This window comes from Peromyscus californicus, unplaced genomic scaffold (assembly GCF_007827085.1).
Source record: "Peromyscus californicus insignis strain IS unplaced genomic scaffold, ASM782708v3 Scaffold_20__1_contigs__length_68692818, whole genome shotgun sequence".
NCBI lineage: Eukaryota > Metazoa > Chordata > Mammalia > Rodentia > Cricetidae > Peromyscus > Peromyscus californicus.
The window spans coordinates 49,952,387-49,966,335 of record NW_026294503.1 but is presented as its reverse complement, the minus strand read 5'-3'; the positions used below and the strand labels follow the sequence as shown (position 1 = coordinate 49,966,335).

At 51.6% G+C, this 13,949-nt stretch overlaps 1 protein-coding gene across 2 annotated transcripts in view; it reads right to left on the bottom strand.

Moving 5' to 3' along the window:
• Fbln1 (fibulin 1) overlaps positions 1 to 13,949 on the bottom strand; it is an 81,563-nt gene that overhangs the window by 55,119 nt on the left and 12,495 nt on the right. For both annotated transcript variants that reach the window (XM_052748551.1, XM_052748552.1), the window contains exons 2-7: positions 11,274 to 11,379; positions 7,138 to 7,273; positions 5,099 to 5,270; positions 2,174 to 2,230; positions 891 to 992; positions 214 to 351 (exon numbers count right to left, since the gene is read on the bottom strand). In XM_052748551.1, the coding sequence (XP_052604511.1) occupies positions 214 to 351; positions 891 to 992; positions 2,174 to 2,230; positions 5,099 to 5,270; positions 7,138 to 7,273; positions 11,274 to 11,379 (711 nt within the window). The remainder of the gene's footprint in view (positions 1 to 213; positions 352 to 890; positions 993 to 2,173; positions 2,231 to 5,098; positions 5,271 to 7,137; positions 7,274 to 11,273; positions 11,380 to 13,949) is intronic.

Genomic DNA, 13,949 nt, shown 5'->3' with positions numbered 1-13,949 from the left:
AGCACCGTATTAAGGTAAACCTGCTCATCCCAGACCCGGCTCTTCCTTCATTTCCTGTGTTGACACCCTTATGCACTTGCAAGAAAGTTGACCACCTCCTTCTTGCAGTAGCCCAGGCAGCCACATGGGGGCAGCACCACAGAGCCCAATGGGCCCTTTCCCACACCCACAGCTGGGGAAGGGGAGGTTTTTAGATTTGAATGGGAGCTGTACCTTTGCAGTTATTATCCTCTGTGAGCTCATAGCCAGTCCCACAGCTGCTGTCCCGCTGGCAGCGGAAAGAGCCCACTGTATTGATGCAGGATTCTCCCAGCCGGCAGTTATGGCTGCCTGTGATGCACTCATTGATATCTAGAGAGATTAAGGGGAGGCAGAAGTAACCAGCGAGAACAGCCAAGCCTTAAGCTTGAGCAGAAGAAATGTTCCAGAAGCCATGGTGGATCTGGTTTCCTGCATTCATCAAGTTGCCCTGATCAAACTGAGCTGAGTCTTGCTGTGGGCACATCGGGCCCATCACCACATCAAGCCCTGTTAAGTTTCAGACCGCGCTGAGTAAGTGCCAGGCCCCAGGATCACAGCATCTTCAAGAATCTCACAAAGGAGGAAACATCATCCCCATCTCCTAAACAAGGGGAGAGGCTGAAGGACTTGCCCAAGGCCTCACGACAGATCCTGAATCCAGAACCCAGGCGAACCACAATGCAGCCTCATTCCCACACTGCTATCTACATCTTCTAGAAGACAGCCTAGTCCTGGAGCCCAAACTCCAGGCAGCAATGGCAAACAGGTCCTGGCTGTCCTCCAGGAAGGGGGCCAAGGTTGTGCCACACAGGCCTGCTCAGACCTCCAGCAGAGACTCCCAAGCATGGTGACCAGCCCTCAGATGTTACCTTCACAGGAGACACCATCCGACTGCAGCTGGTAACCCACAAAGCAAGAACAGACCACCTCGTCCCCGGTGTCACGGCACTGCTGCTTGCAAGGTCCGCCACCTGCAACCAGAGCCCACGGGAGCGAGTGAACACACCGAGAGACCTCCGAAGACCCTCTCGGGGGAGACTACTGACACAGGCTCCTTGCTGCGGCCACATGTGGTCCTTGGGGGATATTCTCACGTGGTCCTCGAGATAGTCCCAGGCCTAGGCTCTGGGTACCTCTAGGGCTACTGAAGAGATCTGACAAGTTAGGGAACATGTGCTGCCTCTGTGATTCGAGTGGACCTGGAGAGGCATACTGCTCCCTGGAGGCCAGGCTCTACCCTACTACCCCCCGGAACTCTCAAGCCTTCCCAGCTGCCCATTCCCACTAACACTGGCCCAGGCCTGAGTGCGGTCACAACTGCTGGTACAGTCTCTTCCTACCTGGCACCTCCCCTGTGACCCACACTCCCTACACAGCAGATATGGTGATCCTTTTAAGTATAACCCCACTAGGGACAGGCCTGTGCCTGCATCTTCTTCCTTTGCCACTGCCCAGCTACCAGGGGCACACAGGCTTCACCATCCTGGCTAACGCATCCTCCTAAGTTGCACACTCCCAGCTTTCACCCAGCTGTCACCCTCCTGGGAATCATCTGGAGTCACCAGAGGATGCCAGGCTTCCTGGAGCTCTTTATCTCTCTCTCTCTCTCCCTCCCTCCTGGCCTCAGTGCCGGGTGACACCATCATTTTGTGATTAAGCTGCCTCCGTAATTAACACCCAATCACAGGGTGAGCCCTTGGGTGAAACTGAAACAGACTTGCCAGGCTAGATACGCCAGCAGAATGTTCCCAAAGAAAACCATTTAATCAGGAAAAACAAATCTGCCAGGCCATTCTGACTTAAGCGCGAAGGTCTCCCGGGAGATCACGACTCTAAAGGGACAGCTGGGGCTCCAGGGACACAAAGGCTACTCTCCTGGGGCATCCCAGCCTTGGACAAGCATCACTGTCATGGAGCCTGGGTGCTTGTTGGTGGTCAGAGTACTCACACCAGTCCTGCCTCCATAAGCCACCATCCCACACAGACGCCCCCCCCCCCCCAGCTCTAAGCACTCAGGGATGGAGAAGACGGGGGCCACCAGGGCCACAAGAGCAGAAGAACTTCCCAGGTGAATCTTGGCAGCAGTCAACACCGGCCCCCTGGACTTTGTTAGCTACCTACCAACAGGCTCCCACAGGTCCCAAGGCCTCACCTCGACAGCGATCATTCAGGTATGGATCTTCTTGTTCCTCGTCATCAGGAATCTTAGCTGGGGGTAGAGAGATGAGACATGGTCACACAAAGAGCATCCCATCCGATCTCATCGTAGGAGAAGACATATCTACCTCTCTTGTCAGCATCGAGCAGGAGGCCCATTCCCACACTCTGCATTCTTTCATCTTTATTAAATGGACCTTCACTTGAAGGAACAGGAAAGCCTTCAAAAGATGCCCTGAAACACGGACTGAACTGAATACTGCAGTCTGGGAGTATAAAGTTCAAGAGAGGCCAGAGTGAGACAAAATCCCCAGCAAGCATGGTGGGCAGATGCCTGCACCTTCCCAGGGCTTCCCCGTGAGGCTCAGGAGCTCACAATGTAAGTGAGAGCCGATTAAAGAACCGGGAGGCTGGGGCTGGAGAGATGTCTCAGTGGCTAAAAACACACGTTCTTGCAGAGGACCTGGGTTCAGTTCCCAGCACCTACAATTGGCTCACAACCACCAGTAACTCAAACCCCAGGGGCTCCAACTCCCTCCTCTGACCTCCAAAGACACATGGTATACATACATATATGCAATGAACATTCATACACATAAAAATAAATAAGTTTAAAAAAAAAAAACAAACCCAAGAAGTTCCTACATCACAAAGCCATGCCCCTCAGGACTTCAAGTACATCTGGCTATAGGCAATGGGGCTAGAGGGAAGAGGTTGTAACAGCAGCTTCAAGATCTCCGGGAACTGCTTCTGGGGTCCCACACTCCTCTGAGAAAGTGCCTGCTAATTGAACACAGAGGCACCCAGCTGGCCCACACTGGCCCCAAAACTCAAAAGGCCAAATTCTCTTCCTTCCACTGTTTGTCATGTAAACTTAAACATCAAGAACCTCATGGGAGAATCAGATCAAAGGGCAATTACCCACCCTGCCCAGGGCTGGGACCAGGGCAAGGTGAAATCTCAAAGGCCAGACACTTGTGGAGCCAGATGCCTGCAGAGCAGTTGGTATTCATCCAATCTCTCAGCCATGATAGTTAACCTCACGTGGCAACTTAATGGGATGTCATTATGAAGGTAGTATTTTTAAGATGAGATTAGAATTTAAGTCGATGGGCTTTGATGGAGATGATCACACGGCCCTCCTGAACGTTTAGTGAATTTACTTAACCAGCTGGAGGACCTAAGAGATGGAGACTGAGGAAGAGAATTCTGCCAGCAAGAATTCTGTTCAAGCCTGTGGACTTGGGCCACATCAGTTCTCCCCTGGGGCTCTGGCCCCTGCCCTCCAATCCTCTAACCCCGATCAGACATCTCTCTCTACACAGCTGTCCTTTGGTATCCATGGGTGTTGTGCAATATTTAACTATGTAAAGATGTATTATATTTGTTTATGCTGCAGAATATTACTTTCACTATGTAAAGGTGTGTTACATTTGTTTATGCTGCATTTGTTGTTTTTTTTTTTTTGGTTTTTCGAGACAGGGTTTCTCTGTGTAGCTTTGCGCCTCTCCTGGGACTCACTTGGTAGCCCAGGCTGGCCTCGAACTCACAGAGATCCGCCTGGCTCTGCCTCCCGAGTGCTGGGATTAAAGGCGTGCGCCACCACCGCCCGGCTTGTTGTTTTTTTTTAATGAAAAGATGTGTTGCTGTTTCACCTTGCCTGCCTAAGGCACCTGACTGGTCTAATTAAAAAGCTGATTGGCCAACAGCTAGGCAGAGGAGGGATAGGCAGAGTGGGCAGAGGGAATACATAGGAGGAGAAATCTAGGTTCGAGAAGAAGGAGAGAAGAAGGAGAAGAGAATGAAGGAGAAAGAGAGGAAGATGCCTGAGGCCAGCCAGCAGACACAGAGTAGAACATACAGAAAGAAAGGTAAAAAGCTCTGAGGCAAAAGGTAGATAAAGAGAAACAGGTTAATTAATTTTAGTTAAAAGAGTTAGCCAGAAACAAGCTAAGCTAGGCCGAGCATTCATAACTAATAAGTTTCCATGTCATGATTTGGGAGCTGGTTGGTGGCCCTAAAGAAAAATTCTGGTACACATGGGGATTGATTCCAGGACCCTGGAAGGCATTAAAACCCACATACAAGGAGCTGGAGAGATGGCTCAGCAGTTAAAAACATATGCTGTTCCTGCAGAGGACCCAGGTTTGGTTCCAGCATCCATATGGCAGCTCACAACCATCTATAACTACAGTTCCAGAGAATCCAATGCCCTCTTCTGAATTGCATGGACACTGTATGCACGTGGTGCACTTACCTAAATATAGACAAAACACTGATACAATAAAATAAAAAACTATTTTTTAAAAATCCGCAGACATTCAAGACTCTCACATAAAACACCATAATGTCTGTCTGTAATCTATGCACATCCTCTCAGATGCCTTCATCCTCTCTAGATTACTTTTAATACCTCCTGCAATATCAATGCTACATAAATAGTTGTTATTTCTGTTCAAAGAATGACAAGAAAAATGTCTGTGCACACCCAGTACAGATTCAGCATCTTTTCTCCAACATTTTCTTTAGGCGTGTGGTATGTGCATAGGTGTGCATAGGTGTTGCACCCGTGCATGCACATGTGGAGGTCACAGGTCAACATCTAGTGTCTTCCTCTATTGCTCTCATTTTATTTTTTGAGGCAGGGTCTCTCACTGAAATGAGGCTCTAGGGATCCTCCTACCTGCTCTATACCCCGAGGCCTGGGTTAAAGATGCATTGCCCCTTTGCCTGGCTTATATATGAGTGCTGGGGATCCAAACTCATGATCTTTCCTGTAATATTTTTAAACTGTGATTGGCAGAATCCAGAAATGTGACAGCCACAAAAAGAATAAACCAACCGTGTCATAGACACACACCCTGAAGTATGGACCATGTCATAGAACACGTGCCTCCATATCGGAAGAGGGAGGAGTTACCTGGGTCCTGAAGGTCCCCACCGTCACCACGGGGGAAGTCTGAACTCTCTTGGCCCTTCACGCAGCAGGCACGGAATACCAGCCCACACTGGTAGCTTATCATGAGATTGGGCTCACAGGTCTGGCTCCGGGCCTGGGCCGCCCTTCCCAGCATGCAACAGTGGCAGCACCTCTGTGAAAAGAGAGATTCCAGACTGGGGACAGGGGAGCTGGACAAGTGGCCCTTGGGAATCCACAAGAACCCCAGGGACACACCTGACACCCACTTGTCCATGTTCTCAAGACAGCAAGAAAACATCTGATATGGGTAATTTATCTAAATGTCAGAAGTACACTGAAAAGCATTCTGGGCCCCTCTGAGCCTCTTAGGTCTGTTGGAAAGGAACCGAGAGAGTCTGGGCACCTCGGAGGACTCCACCTCCCCTCCTCACTCCTGCTGCAGGACTATCCCCTTGGACATCCCTTTCCTGACTAGCAACTCCCAGCCTAGCCCAGCCATCTCTAGGAGAAGGGAGCAAGCCACTGCCTGTCTGCAAGGTCTCATCTCTCTGCCAGAAGAGGGTAACGCTGTCTCCTCTCAACCCCAAGGTTGAGCACAAGAGCTTCAGGGCCCCAAGCAAGGCATGAGACTTGGTCACTGTCTTTCACAGAGACCCCCATATCCCAAAAGTCAGACCCGAGTCCTAACCCAGGTCCTGGGGTACACATGAAAAGCCCCCGGTCAGTGCTATACAGACAAAGAACTTTCCAGAAAGCCCACAGCAAGAGGCTTTGCTTCAGCATCTGTGGAGGCTGAGGGGTCTTCTCCAAGTCATTCTATCCACTCGGCTGTCGCAAAGAGCGGCTGTGATCTCACCCTCCTCTAGGGTGTGAGTAACCTTTTCCAGAAACACACTTCATTAATTTAACTAGGTAATCTGTTCCCTGTCTTGCTAGAACTTCACACCTCTCCTTCCTCAAGTCTAGGGATGGAGCACAGCTGTCCGCCAGGCATACAACATAAGCAGAGCCCAGCCTTCCCCAGAGACGTGGTCACTGTATGCCCAAAGTCCTGGTTGACAGACCCTTAACCAGGCCACTCACTCTAGCCCTGCCCAGCTTCCTTCCCCGTGTCGGTGCCGCCTGTGCCCCCAATAAACACCTGATGGCTGTGGTAGGCCATGGCTGTCAAGGCAGAGCCCCGGACCCGGGAGCAGTCCCTGCCTGTCCACAGACACTCCGACCCACCCTCCCAGAATCCAGACTACAATCAGATTTTTCACCCCTTGATTCTGCTACCACCTTCCTGATGGGGATAGGTGGTGTCCCAGGAAGCCACTGTCATCAACATTTCTGGCAGTCACGGGGGTGGTGGTGGTGGTGGTGAGGGGGATCATTTCCAAATGGAGCTTCCCACTCCACTGGGTTTTCTCCTGGGCCTGACCATTGGTCTATTTGTGTGAGGCTGCAGTTACCTCCCAGGCACACATGCGAGATGTCCACAGCCATGGCAAGCTCAGCAACCTGGCTGGGACCTAGGGTCCCAGGAGCATTCCGGAAAGGAGACCTTGCTACTTATTTTGATTATGTCCCATGGAGAATCCCCATCGAGTCCTCGACCAGGCTGCTGAGAAGCCAGTGGAGTGTGGCCCTCCCTCAACTCCAACGTCCCATGTTATTAGAGGCCCTAGTGTAGAGACTTCATGTGAGCTCAGAGCCTCAGTTCACCTGAGGAACAGAGAGGCACTGGGGCCTCCTAGGCAGTGGGAGGATGCCTACCCTGAACTGAAGATTCTGGAGGCCCCAGAAGACCCCTGCTCTGACTTCTGCCTTCTCTCTGTCTAAAGGCTGGGACGGGGTAACCCTCGGGCTCTTCCTGTTTCCCCAGGGTGGAGCTGGGTCTTCACGATCTCACCCTTTCCTATCTGGAAGCCTGGCTGGAAAGGCTGACCCCCTAAATGAGAAGGGGAAGACACCTGAGTGGTCTGATGTTCACAAGGCAGGATAACCAGGGTGGAGAGAGAGAATGGCGGCCGTGGGCGATCCTCAGCCTCACTCACCTTTATGAACATGGTCTCAAGGCTACTGTTGTAGCTGTGCAGCGTGGCGCAGCCGTCCGGCTCGCTGGCCAGGTTGATGCCTGTGGCACAGTGCAGCTCCTCCAGTTGGTTGTGACAGCACTGCTCCTGGACCATCCTGCAGGCAGAGCAGAGGCTGCGCCAGGGCTCTTTGGTGGAGCCAAGCTCAGAACAGAAGCCCACGGAGAGGGATGAAGTCCTCCGGAGGATCCCCTCCCATGCCCCCTGCCCCCCCACCTCCGGCATCCCAGCTCCCACAGGGAGAGAGACACACAGCATCTGGCCTGCAGGAAGCACTTGGCAGGTGTTTACTTAGAAAGACCAAACGTGGAGTGGTGTGGGGGGGTGGGAGTCTAGAGACCCCGCTCCGCGCAAAGTTGAGAGCCTTTTGCCAAGGCTGGTTATAGAACGTTCTCCCCTATTTACAAGCAAAGCGGCTTGCTGCAGGCTCCGGGCTACACCCCCCTCCCTCCTCCCACCTAGCTCAATTCTCCTCAACTTCAGCTCTATTTCCCAGGCTCAGAGGGGGAAGTTTTGGAGAGTCTTACAACACAGTTTGTTGAAGGACCCCAGAGTGAGAAATAGCAGCAACCAGGATGCCCAACCCCAGCCTCCTGCCACCCACAGGCTCGACTACGAAAAGCTCTTTAGAAAACAGGGGCTCGGGTAGAATCTGAACCTGCCAGAGTCTATTCCTCAGACACAGACATATGTAACATCTCAGAGACCAGAAAACCAGCCCCGCAGGCAACAAGCAGGAAGGATGTGACATGTGGCTCTCATCCAGACTAAAGTAAGCCAAAGCCAGTAAAGGCAGAAACAGCCACCTGATCTATGCTGTCTGAAAGACAGGACAGGGCCTCCCTGCCTCCCTCTGCTGCCAGCCAGGTTGCCTACGCCCATGGCCAGCGACCCTGGCCAGTCCTTCCTCTAGCCAGAGCTCAGAAGTCTGAACCAGCTTCCCATGTCTCTCCAGAGCCAACCTCCAGATCCAGGATGGGTGCATCTACACTGTGCCATTAATTTCAAGTCTGCTTCACTGGATTGGCAGCCTAGAGGCATTTCACGAAATGTCCACGACGCTAAAGAGAAAGCAACAAGTGCTGACCGTGGTGGTCTGAATGAGAATGGCCCCAATAGGCTCATATATTTGAATACTAGGGTCCCAGTAGGTGGAACTGTTTGGGAAGGATTAGGTGGTATGGCCTTATTAGAGGATGTGTGTCACTGGGGAGCAGACTTTGAGGTTTCAAAAGACTCGCCCCATTCCCAGTGCGTGCTCTCTCTCTGCCTCCTACTTGTGGGTGTAAGATGTGAGCTCTCAGTTGTCGCTACCGTCAGTCCTTTGCTCCATCATCACGGGTTCTAACCGCCTGGAACTGCAAACCCAATTAAAAGCTTTCTTTTTAAAAAAAAAAAAAAAAAAAGATTTATTTATTATGTATACAGTGCTCTATCTGCATGTACACCTGCAGACCAGAAGAGGGCACCAGATCTCATTACAGGGGGTTGTGAGCCACCATGTGGTTGCTGGGAATTGAACTCAGGACCTCTGGAAGAACAAGCAGTGCTCTTAACCACTGAGCCATCTCTCCAGCCCTAAAAGCTTTCTTTTAAGTTCTTCTAAGTTTCTTATAAGTTGCCTTGGTCATACTGTCTTGTCTCAGCAACAGAAAAGTAACTAAGACACTAGTAAAGATGAGGAGATATGGGGAGACTTGTCCACAGCTGGAAGGAAGGAAACACAGACAGTTATTTGGAATATAGCATGGTGTTCCCCAAAGGGCTGAAAATAGACTGTCATAGGATCCAGCTATCCCACTCAAGAGAATATGGAACAGGGCCTCTGTGGTGGTTTGAAAGAAAATGGCCCCCAAGGGAGTGGCACTATTAGGAGGTGTGGCTTTGTTGGAGTGGGTGTGGCCTTGGAGGAAGTGTGTCACCGTGGAGGTGGGCTTTGAGGTCTCATATATGCTCAAGCCTTGCCCAGTGTCTCAGTTCACTTCCTGTTGCCTGTGAGTCAAGATGTAAGAACTCTCAGCTCCTTCTCCAGCACCATGTCTACCTGCATGCTGCCTTGCTTCCTGCCATGATAATGAACTAAACCTCTGAACTGTAAGCAAGCTACCGATGAAATGGTCATGGTATCTCTTCACAGCAATAAAAACCCTAAGACAGTCTCCAACACTGCCCACCCAAGTTCATGGCCGTGCTATCTGCAATAGCCATAATGCAGAAGGAACCTAAATGTGAGCGGAGGGGTGAATGGGTGAGCACAATCACGCGACAGATCGTGACTCCTTCTCAAACACCAAAGGAAATCCTGACATATGCAACCACACAGAGGAATCTACAGGGCCCAGTGCTGAGACAAGCCAGTCCTACAGAGACACAGGAGAAGTCAAATTCACAGACAGGAAACGGATGGGTTAGCCAGGGGCTGAAGGCGTGTGGGGTCAGAGGTTCCATTTGCAGGATTGGAAGGGTCTCAGAGAGGGACAGTAGTCAGGGTGGCAAAACCGTATGTATGTGCCCTCACACAGCATGAGGTCTTAAGATGGTGAGTTTTAATTTTACACATTTTACAAAGTACTGTTGTCTGCAGCCTGACTGTGTGCTAGTCAGTCGTGACGGCTCCAGGCATGCGAGCCAAATTGCCTAGTCCCCACAAGCACTCTGGGACACATATACAAACTCTGCCCTGACGGGGAGGATGCCTAGGGAGCTGCACAGGAGGAAGGAGACTGAGCAGGGCTGCCCAGGTGCACCCCTGCTTCGGGGCAGCCAGGGGTTCCCCAAGAACCGCAAAAGCTCAGGGAACCTAGTTTGAAAAAAACCAAAGAACCAACCAGTCTAGGGTCACTCGACCTTGCCTGTCCCAAACGCTCCTCCTGGATGGGAGTTCTCTAGGCCCTGTCTGAACCTGGTGAGGGGTGGGGCGCTGCTGCCCCGGTGAGGCTTAAGGGAGAAGGGACTCATTGGGCACTTAGAGTGGGACCTTAGGGCGCTGGGGTTTGTCTCTCACACCCGATGTCCCCATCTCCTCCTCTGAGCATCACTGCTGAGTCTCTCTCCACACTCCTAGCAGGACTAACAAGCCACTTGGGCTTCCGGGTGTTTAAGGCTAACTTGGCTGATTCCCCAGCCTCTGCCTTCTGCTACCAGCACCCCTTCTCACCTGCTCAGCCATACACAGCAAACCTCTGGAGCTGCTGCCGACACCCCTCTGGATCCCACTCTACTCCCAGGATTGACAGCTTGCCTGGCTCCTTTGCTCTACTCTCCTCCACCGCCAGCCCCTTCCCCCATCCCAGTCTACTGCCCAGCTCCCAGCCACCTCCATCCCTCCTACCTTCAAACAGCCTCTTAGCATCTACTCCCTCCTGTCAACGGCCTTCAAGTCTGGACAGATGCGCTGTCCCCCAACTTAAAACCTCCATCAGATTCTTACCCTGCTCCCAGTGAGTTTCTAAGATGGCCACACTACCAGGGGCAATGGGTAGCACTATCCCCATCCCCACCTCTCTCTGGCTTTGTGTCTTTATGCCCCACTGTTCAGACATTCTAGCCGCCTTGCTGCTGCCCAGTAAACCTGCATAGACTTCCCCTGAGCATCCACACTGGCTGTTCCCTCCCTGGACACTCTTCCCACATTTCAATATGCCTTCAGGCAGCATAGTAGGTTCTTTGTAAAGATTTGATTTTTTTTTATGATCAACATAACCTATTATCGTAGTTTATTCTAAGGTTTTACATATCTCAAATTTTGTGAGCGCCTGATTTAATCTAGAGAGAACATACAAGATGTGTGCAGAGAGGCTGTGTGGACGAACCATTTCAGTTCTTGGGGTCTGTAAGAAGGCTCACGTCACGACGTGGTCTCATGTGACAGTCTACTACAGACCTTTCTTTTGCCTGGAAGACTGACTTGCCCAGAGGTAGACAGCTGTGGCAGACAGGGCTGCACACCTGGATCATCTTACTTTTCAGGCCAGGGAAAGCAACAGATGCTCCAGTGAGTACAGAGCAGCCTAGGACAATGAGCTCAGAAGCACACAGGAAAGAGCAGCAGATGTGGGGGAGGCAGCCCCCACATCTCAGACATCTGGCACATGTACCTGCACTCCTTGGATTCTGAGGTGTACGGCAGAGAGCAGTCCCTGTGCTGGTTAGCCATTTGATTTCCCTCTGTACAGCAAGCCTCCATGGAGACATCAGCATTCACTGTGGAGGGAAGAGAACAAGCCGATGGGTGACCTGCTTGGTAGCCCCCACCCCAGCCACAACATCAGGATATCTGCCTCCTGCAGCCCCAATGACAACATCAGGCCAAGTCTGGAAGGGCAATGAGAACACACAGCACACTCTTAATCACTTTGTAAGCCAGTATGAGAAAGGCTAACTCCTCTCAGCTGGAAGCATCCACCTACTCCCCCGACAAAGGCCCGGGGCCAGCTCTGAAAGCACTAAGCTCAATGCTGAGACCCAAGCACACAGGCCACAGCCCTGCTTCTCTGGTCCAGAGAACAAAGGTGAGTTCTGCTGACAGATGCATGGCCGGGCACCATTGACCTAGCATTCAAGAGATGACCAGGGCCTGACTCCTCCAGAAGGGAGACAGGAAGAGGAGTCTCAAAAAGCAGCAAACCCTCTCTATCTCTGGGGCCCACTTCCAGGTTCTCGCTTAATCTTTGTAGCGAGCTGGGGGAGGGGCTTCCACCCTCAGCTTTGGGAAACCAAAGCTGGTGACAGTTTCACCCTTAGGGACAACAGTACTTTGTAGGAACAGCGACCAAAGGTGAGGACCGTGCTGGCTTGGCAGAGAGTGCCAGGCTCAGAAGTAAAAGCTGTCTACCAGGCAGCTAGCACAGGCCCTCAGCAAAGGATGGAGCCAGGAACTTAGGTCCTTGCACCAGTCCAGGTCTCTGGCCTCACTATAGGCTGTGCCCCCTCTGTAACCGGCAGGTAAAAAGATCCCCACAAAGCCCCAGGGAGAGGAGATGGGTCCTAAGGTGTCACAGGCTTTGCTCTCGGCCCAGGGGACTTACAGGACAGGAAACATCAGTGCCAACAGCGTTGGTGGCTAGGCAGAAAGCCACTGTCTGTCAGAACCTTACAGCTTTAAAAGATTCCATGGGGTCGGGCGATGGTGGCACAAGCCTTTAATCCCAGCACTCGGGAGGCAGAGCCAGGCGAATCTCTGTGAGTTCGAGGCCAGCCTGGTCTACATAGCGAGATCCAGGACAGGCACCAAAACTACACAGAGAAACCCTGTCTTGGGCGGAGGGGGGGGGATTCCATGGGAGCTCGAGACACGGCTCAGAGGTTAAGAGCACTAGAGGCTCTTATGGAGGACCCGAGTTCAGTTCCCAGCACCCTCATCAGGTGGCTCACAACCACCTGTAACTCCAGTTCCAGGAAGTCTGGCACCTTGCTCACTTGCATATACATGCCTGCAATACATATTTATACATATAATTTTTTTTAAAGGAGAGAGACACCACAGGAGGGTTGGAAAGATAGCTCAGCCGTTAAGAACACATATTGCTCTTACACGTCCAGAGTTCAGTTCTCGGTAGCCACATCATAACTCATAAGGGAATCTGATGTGCTGGCCCCCATGGGCACACACATCCCCATGCATACATACCCATGCACACACATAAACACATAATTTTATATAAAAGTGAATCTTTTTTTAAAAAAAGACACTATGAAGACTGTGAGGATCGCTCAGCCTGTAAAATGCTTATCCTACAAGCATAAAGCCCTGCGTTTGACACCCAGAACCCAGGTAAAAATGCTGGGCATGGTGGCATGCACTTGTAATATCAGTGCTAGGGAGATGGAGACGGGTGGGTCCATAGGGGTTTGCTGGTCAGCCATTAACTTAGTGAGTCCCAGGCCAGTGAGAGACCCCCTGCCACCCCATCTCAAAGGTGGCAAATGGCATTCTGAAGCTGATGCTCAAGGTTGGCTTCTGGATTCCATGCACACACATATACACATACACACACATATATAAACATATACACATGTATAAACACAACACTCAGACACACATACACACAAACGCATATAGACACATAAATACACACACACACACACACACCACACGAGAGACACCATGCTGTCTCACTCCTAGCCTTCCAGCATCCATTCAGCCCAGCAGAGCTTCTCAGCACCAGTAGCTGTGGGTGCTTTGAGTTCGTTACTTTTCCGAGACCAGTTCCTAGGGGAGGTCCCAAAAGGAGGATTACTCTCGTCTAAGACTGGGGCTTCCTAAACCACCCCTCAGAAAGGGAAGAGGAGGAACTTCCAGAAACCTTCAGCACAGTGTGGTCAATGATGAGGCACAGATGAGCTAAAACCATTCCACATGGCCAGGAAGAGGTTGCCCTCACTTTGAGCCACAAACAGACCCTCCTCCCGTGATACTGTCGGGCTTTCCCTTTTTCCTAAGGATGTCCGGAGAACACTGAGTTGTATTCTACTGTGAAAGACGTGTCCATCCCTTCCTTACAACTGTTGGGTTCCCCGAGTTCCAGAGGGTGTTCTTGGGGTGGGTGAGGAAGTGATGGTTAGTCCCGCAGCTGGACCTGACAATCTGCACTGAGCCAGCTACTCAGCCCACCCCCATTTTGCTGTTCTCTCTCCACAGTCTCCCATGATTCTGTTTAGTGACCACAGACAGTTCACTGCTGGCTGAAGCTCAGCCATCAAACCCTCCAGAGTCACAGGCCTCGTGGAGCAAGAGTGTCAGGTGAGGGGCGAATTATGATGCCAGCCCTACA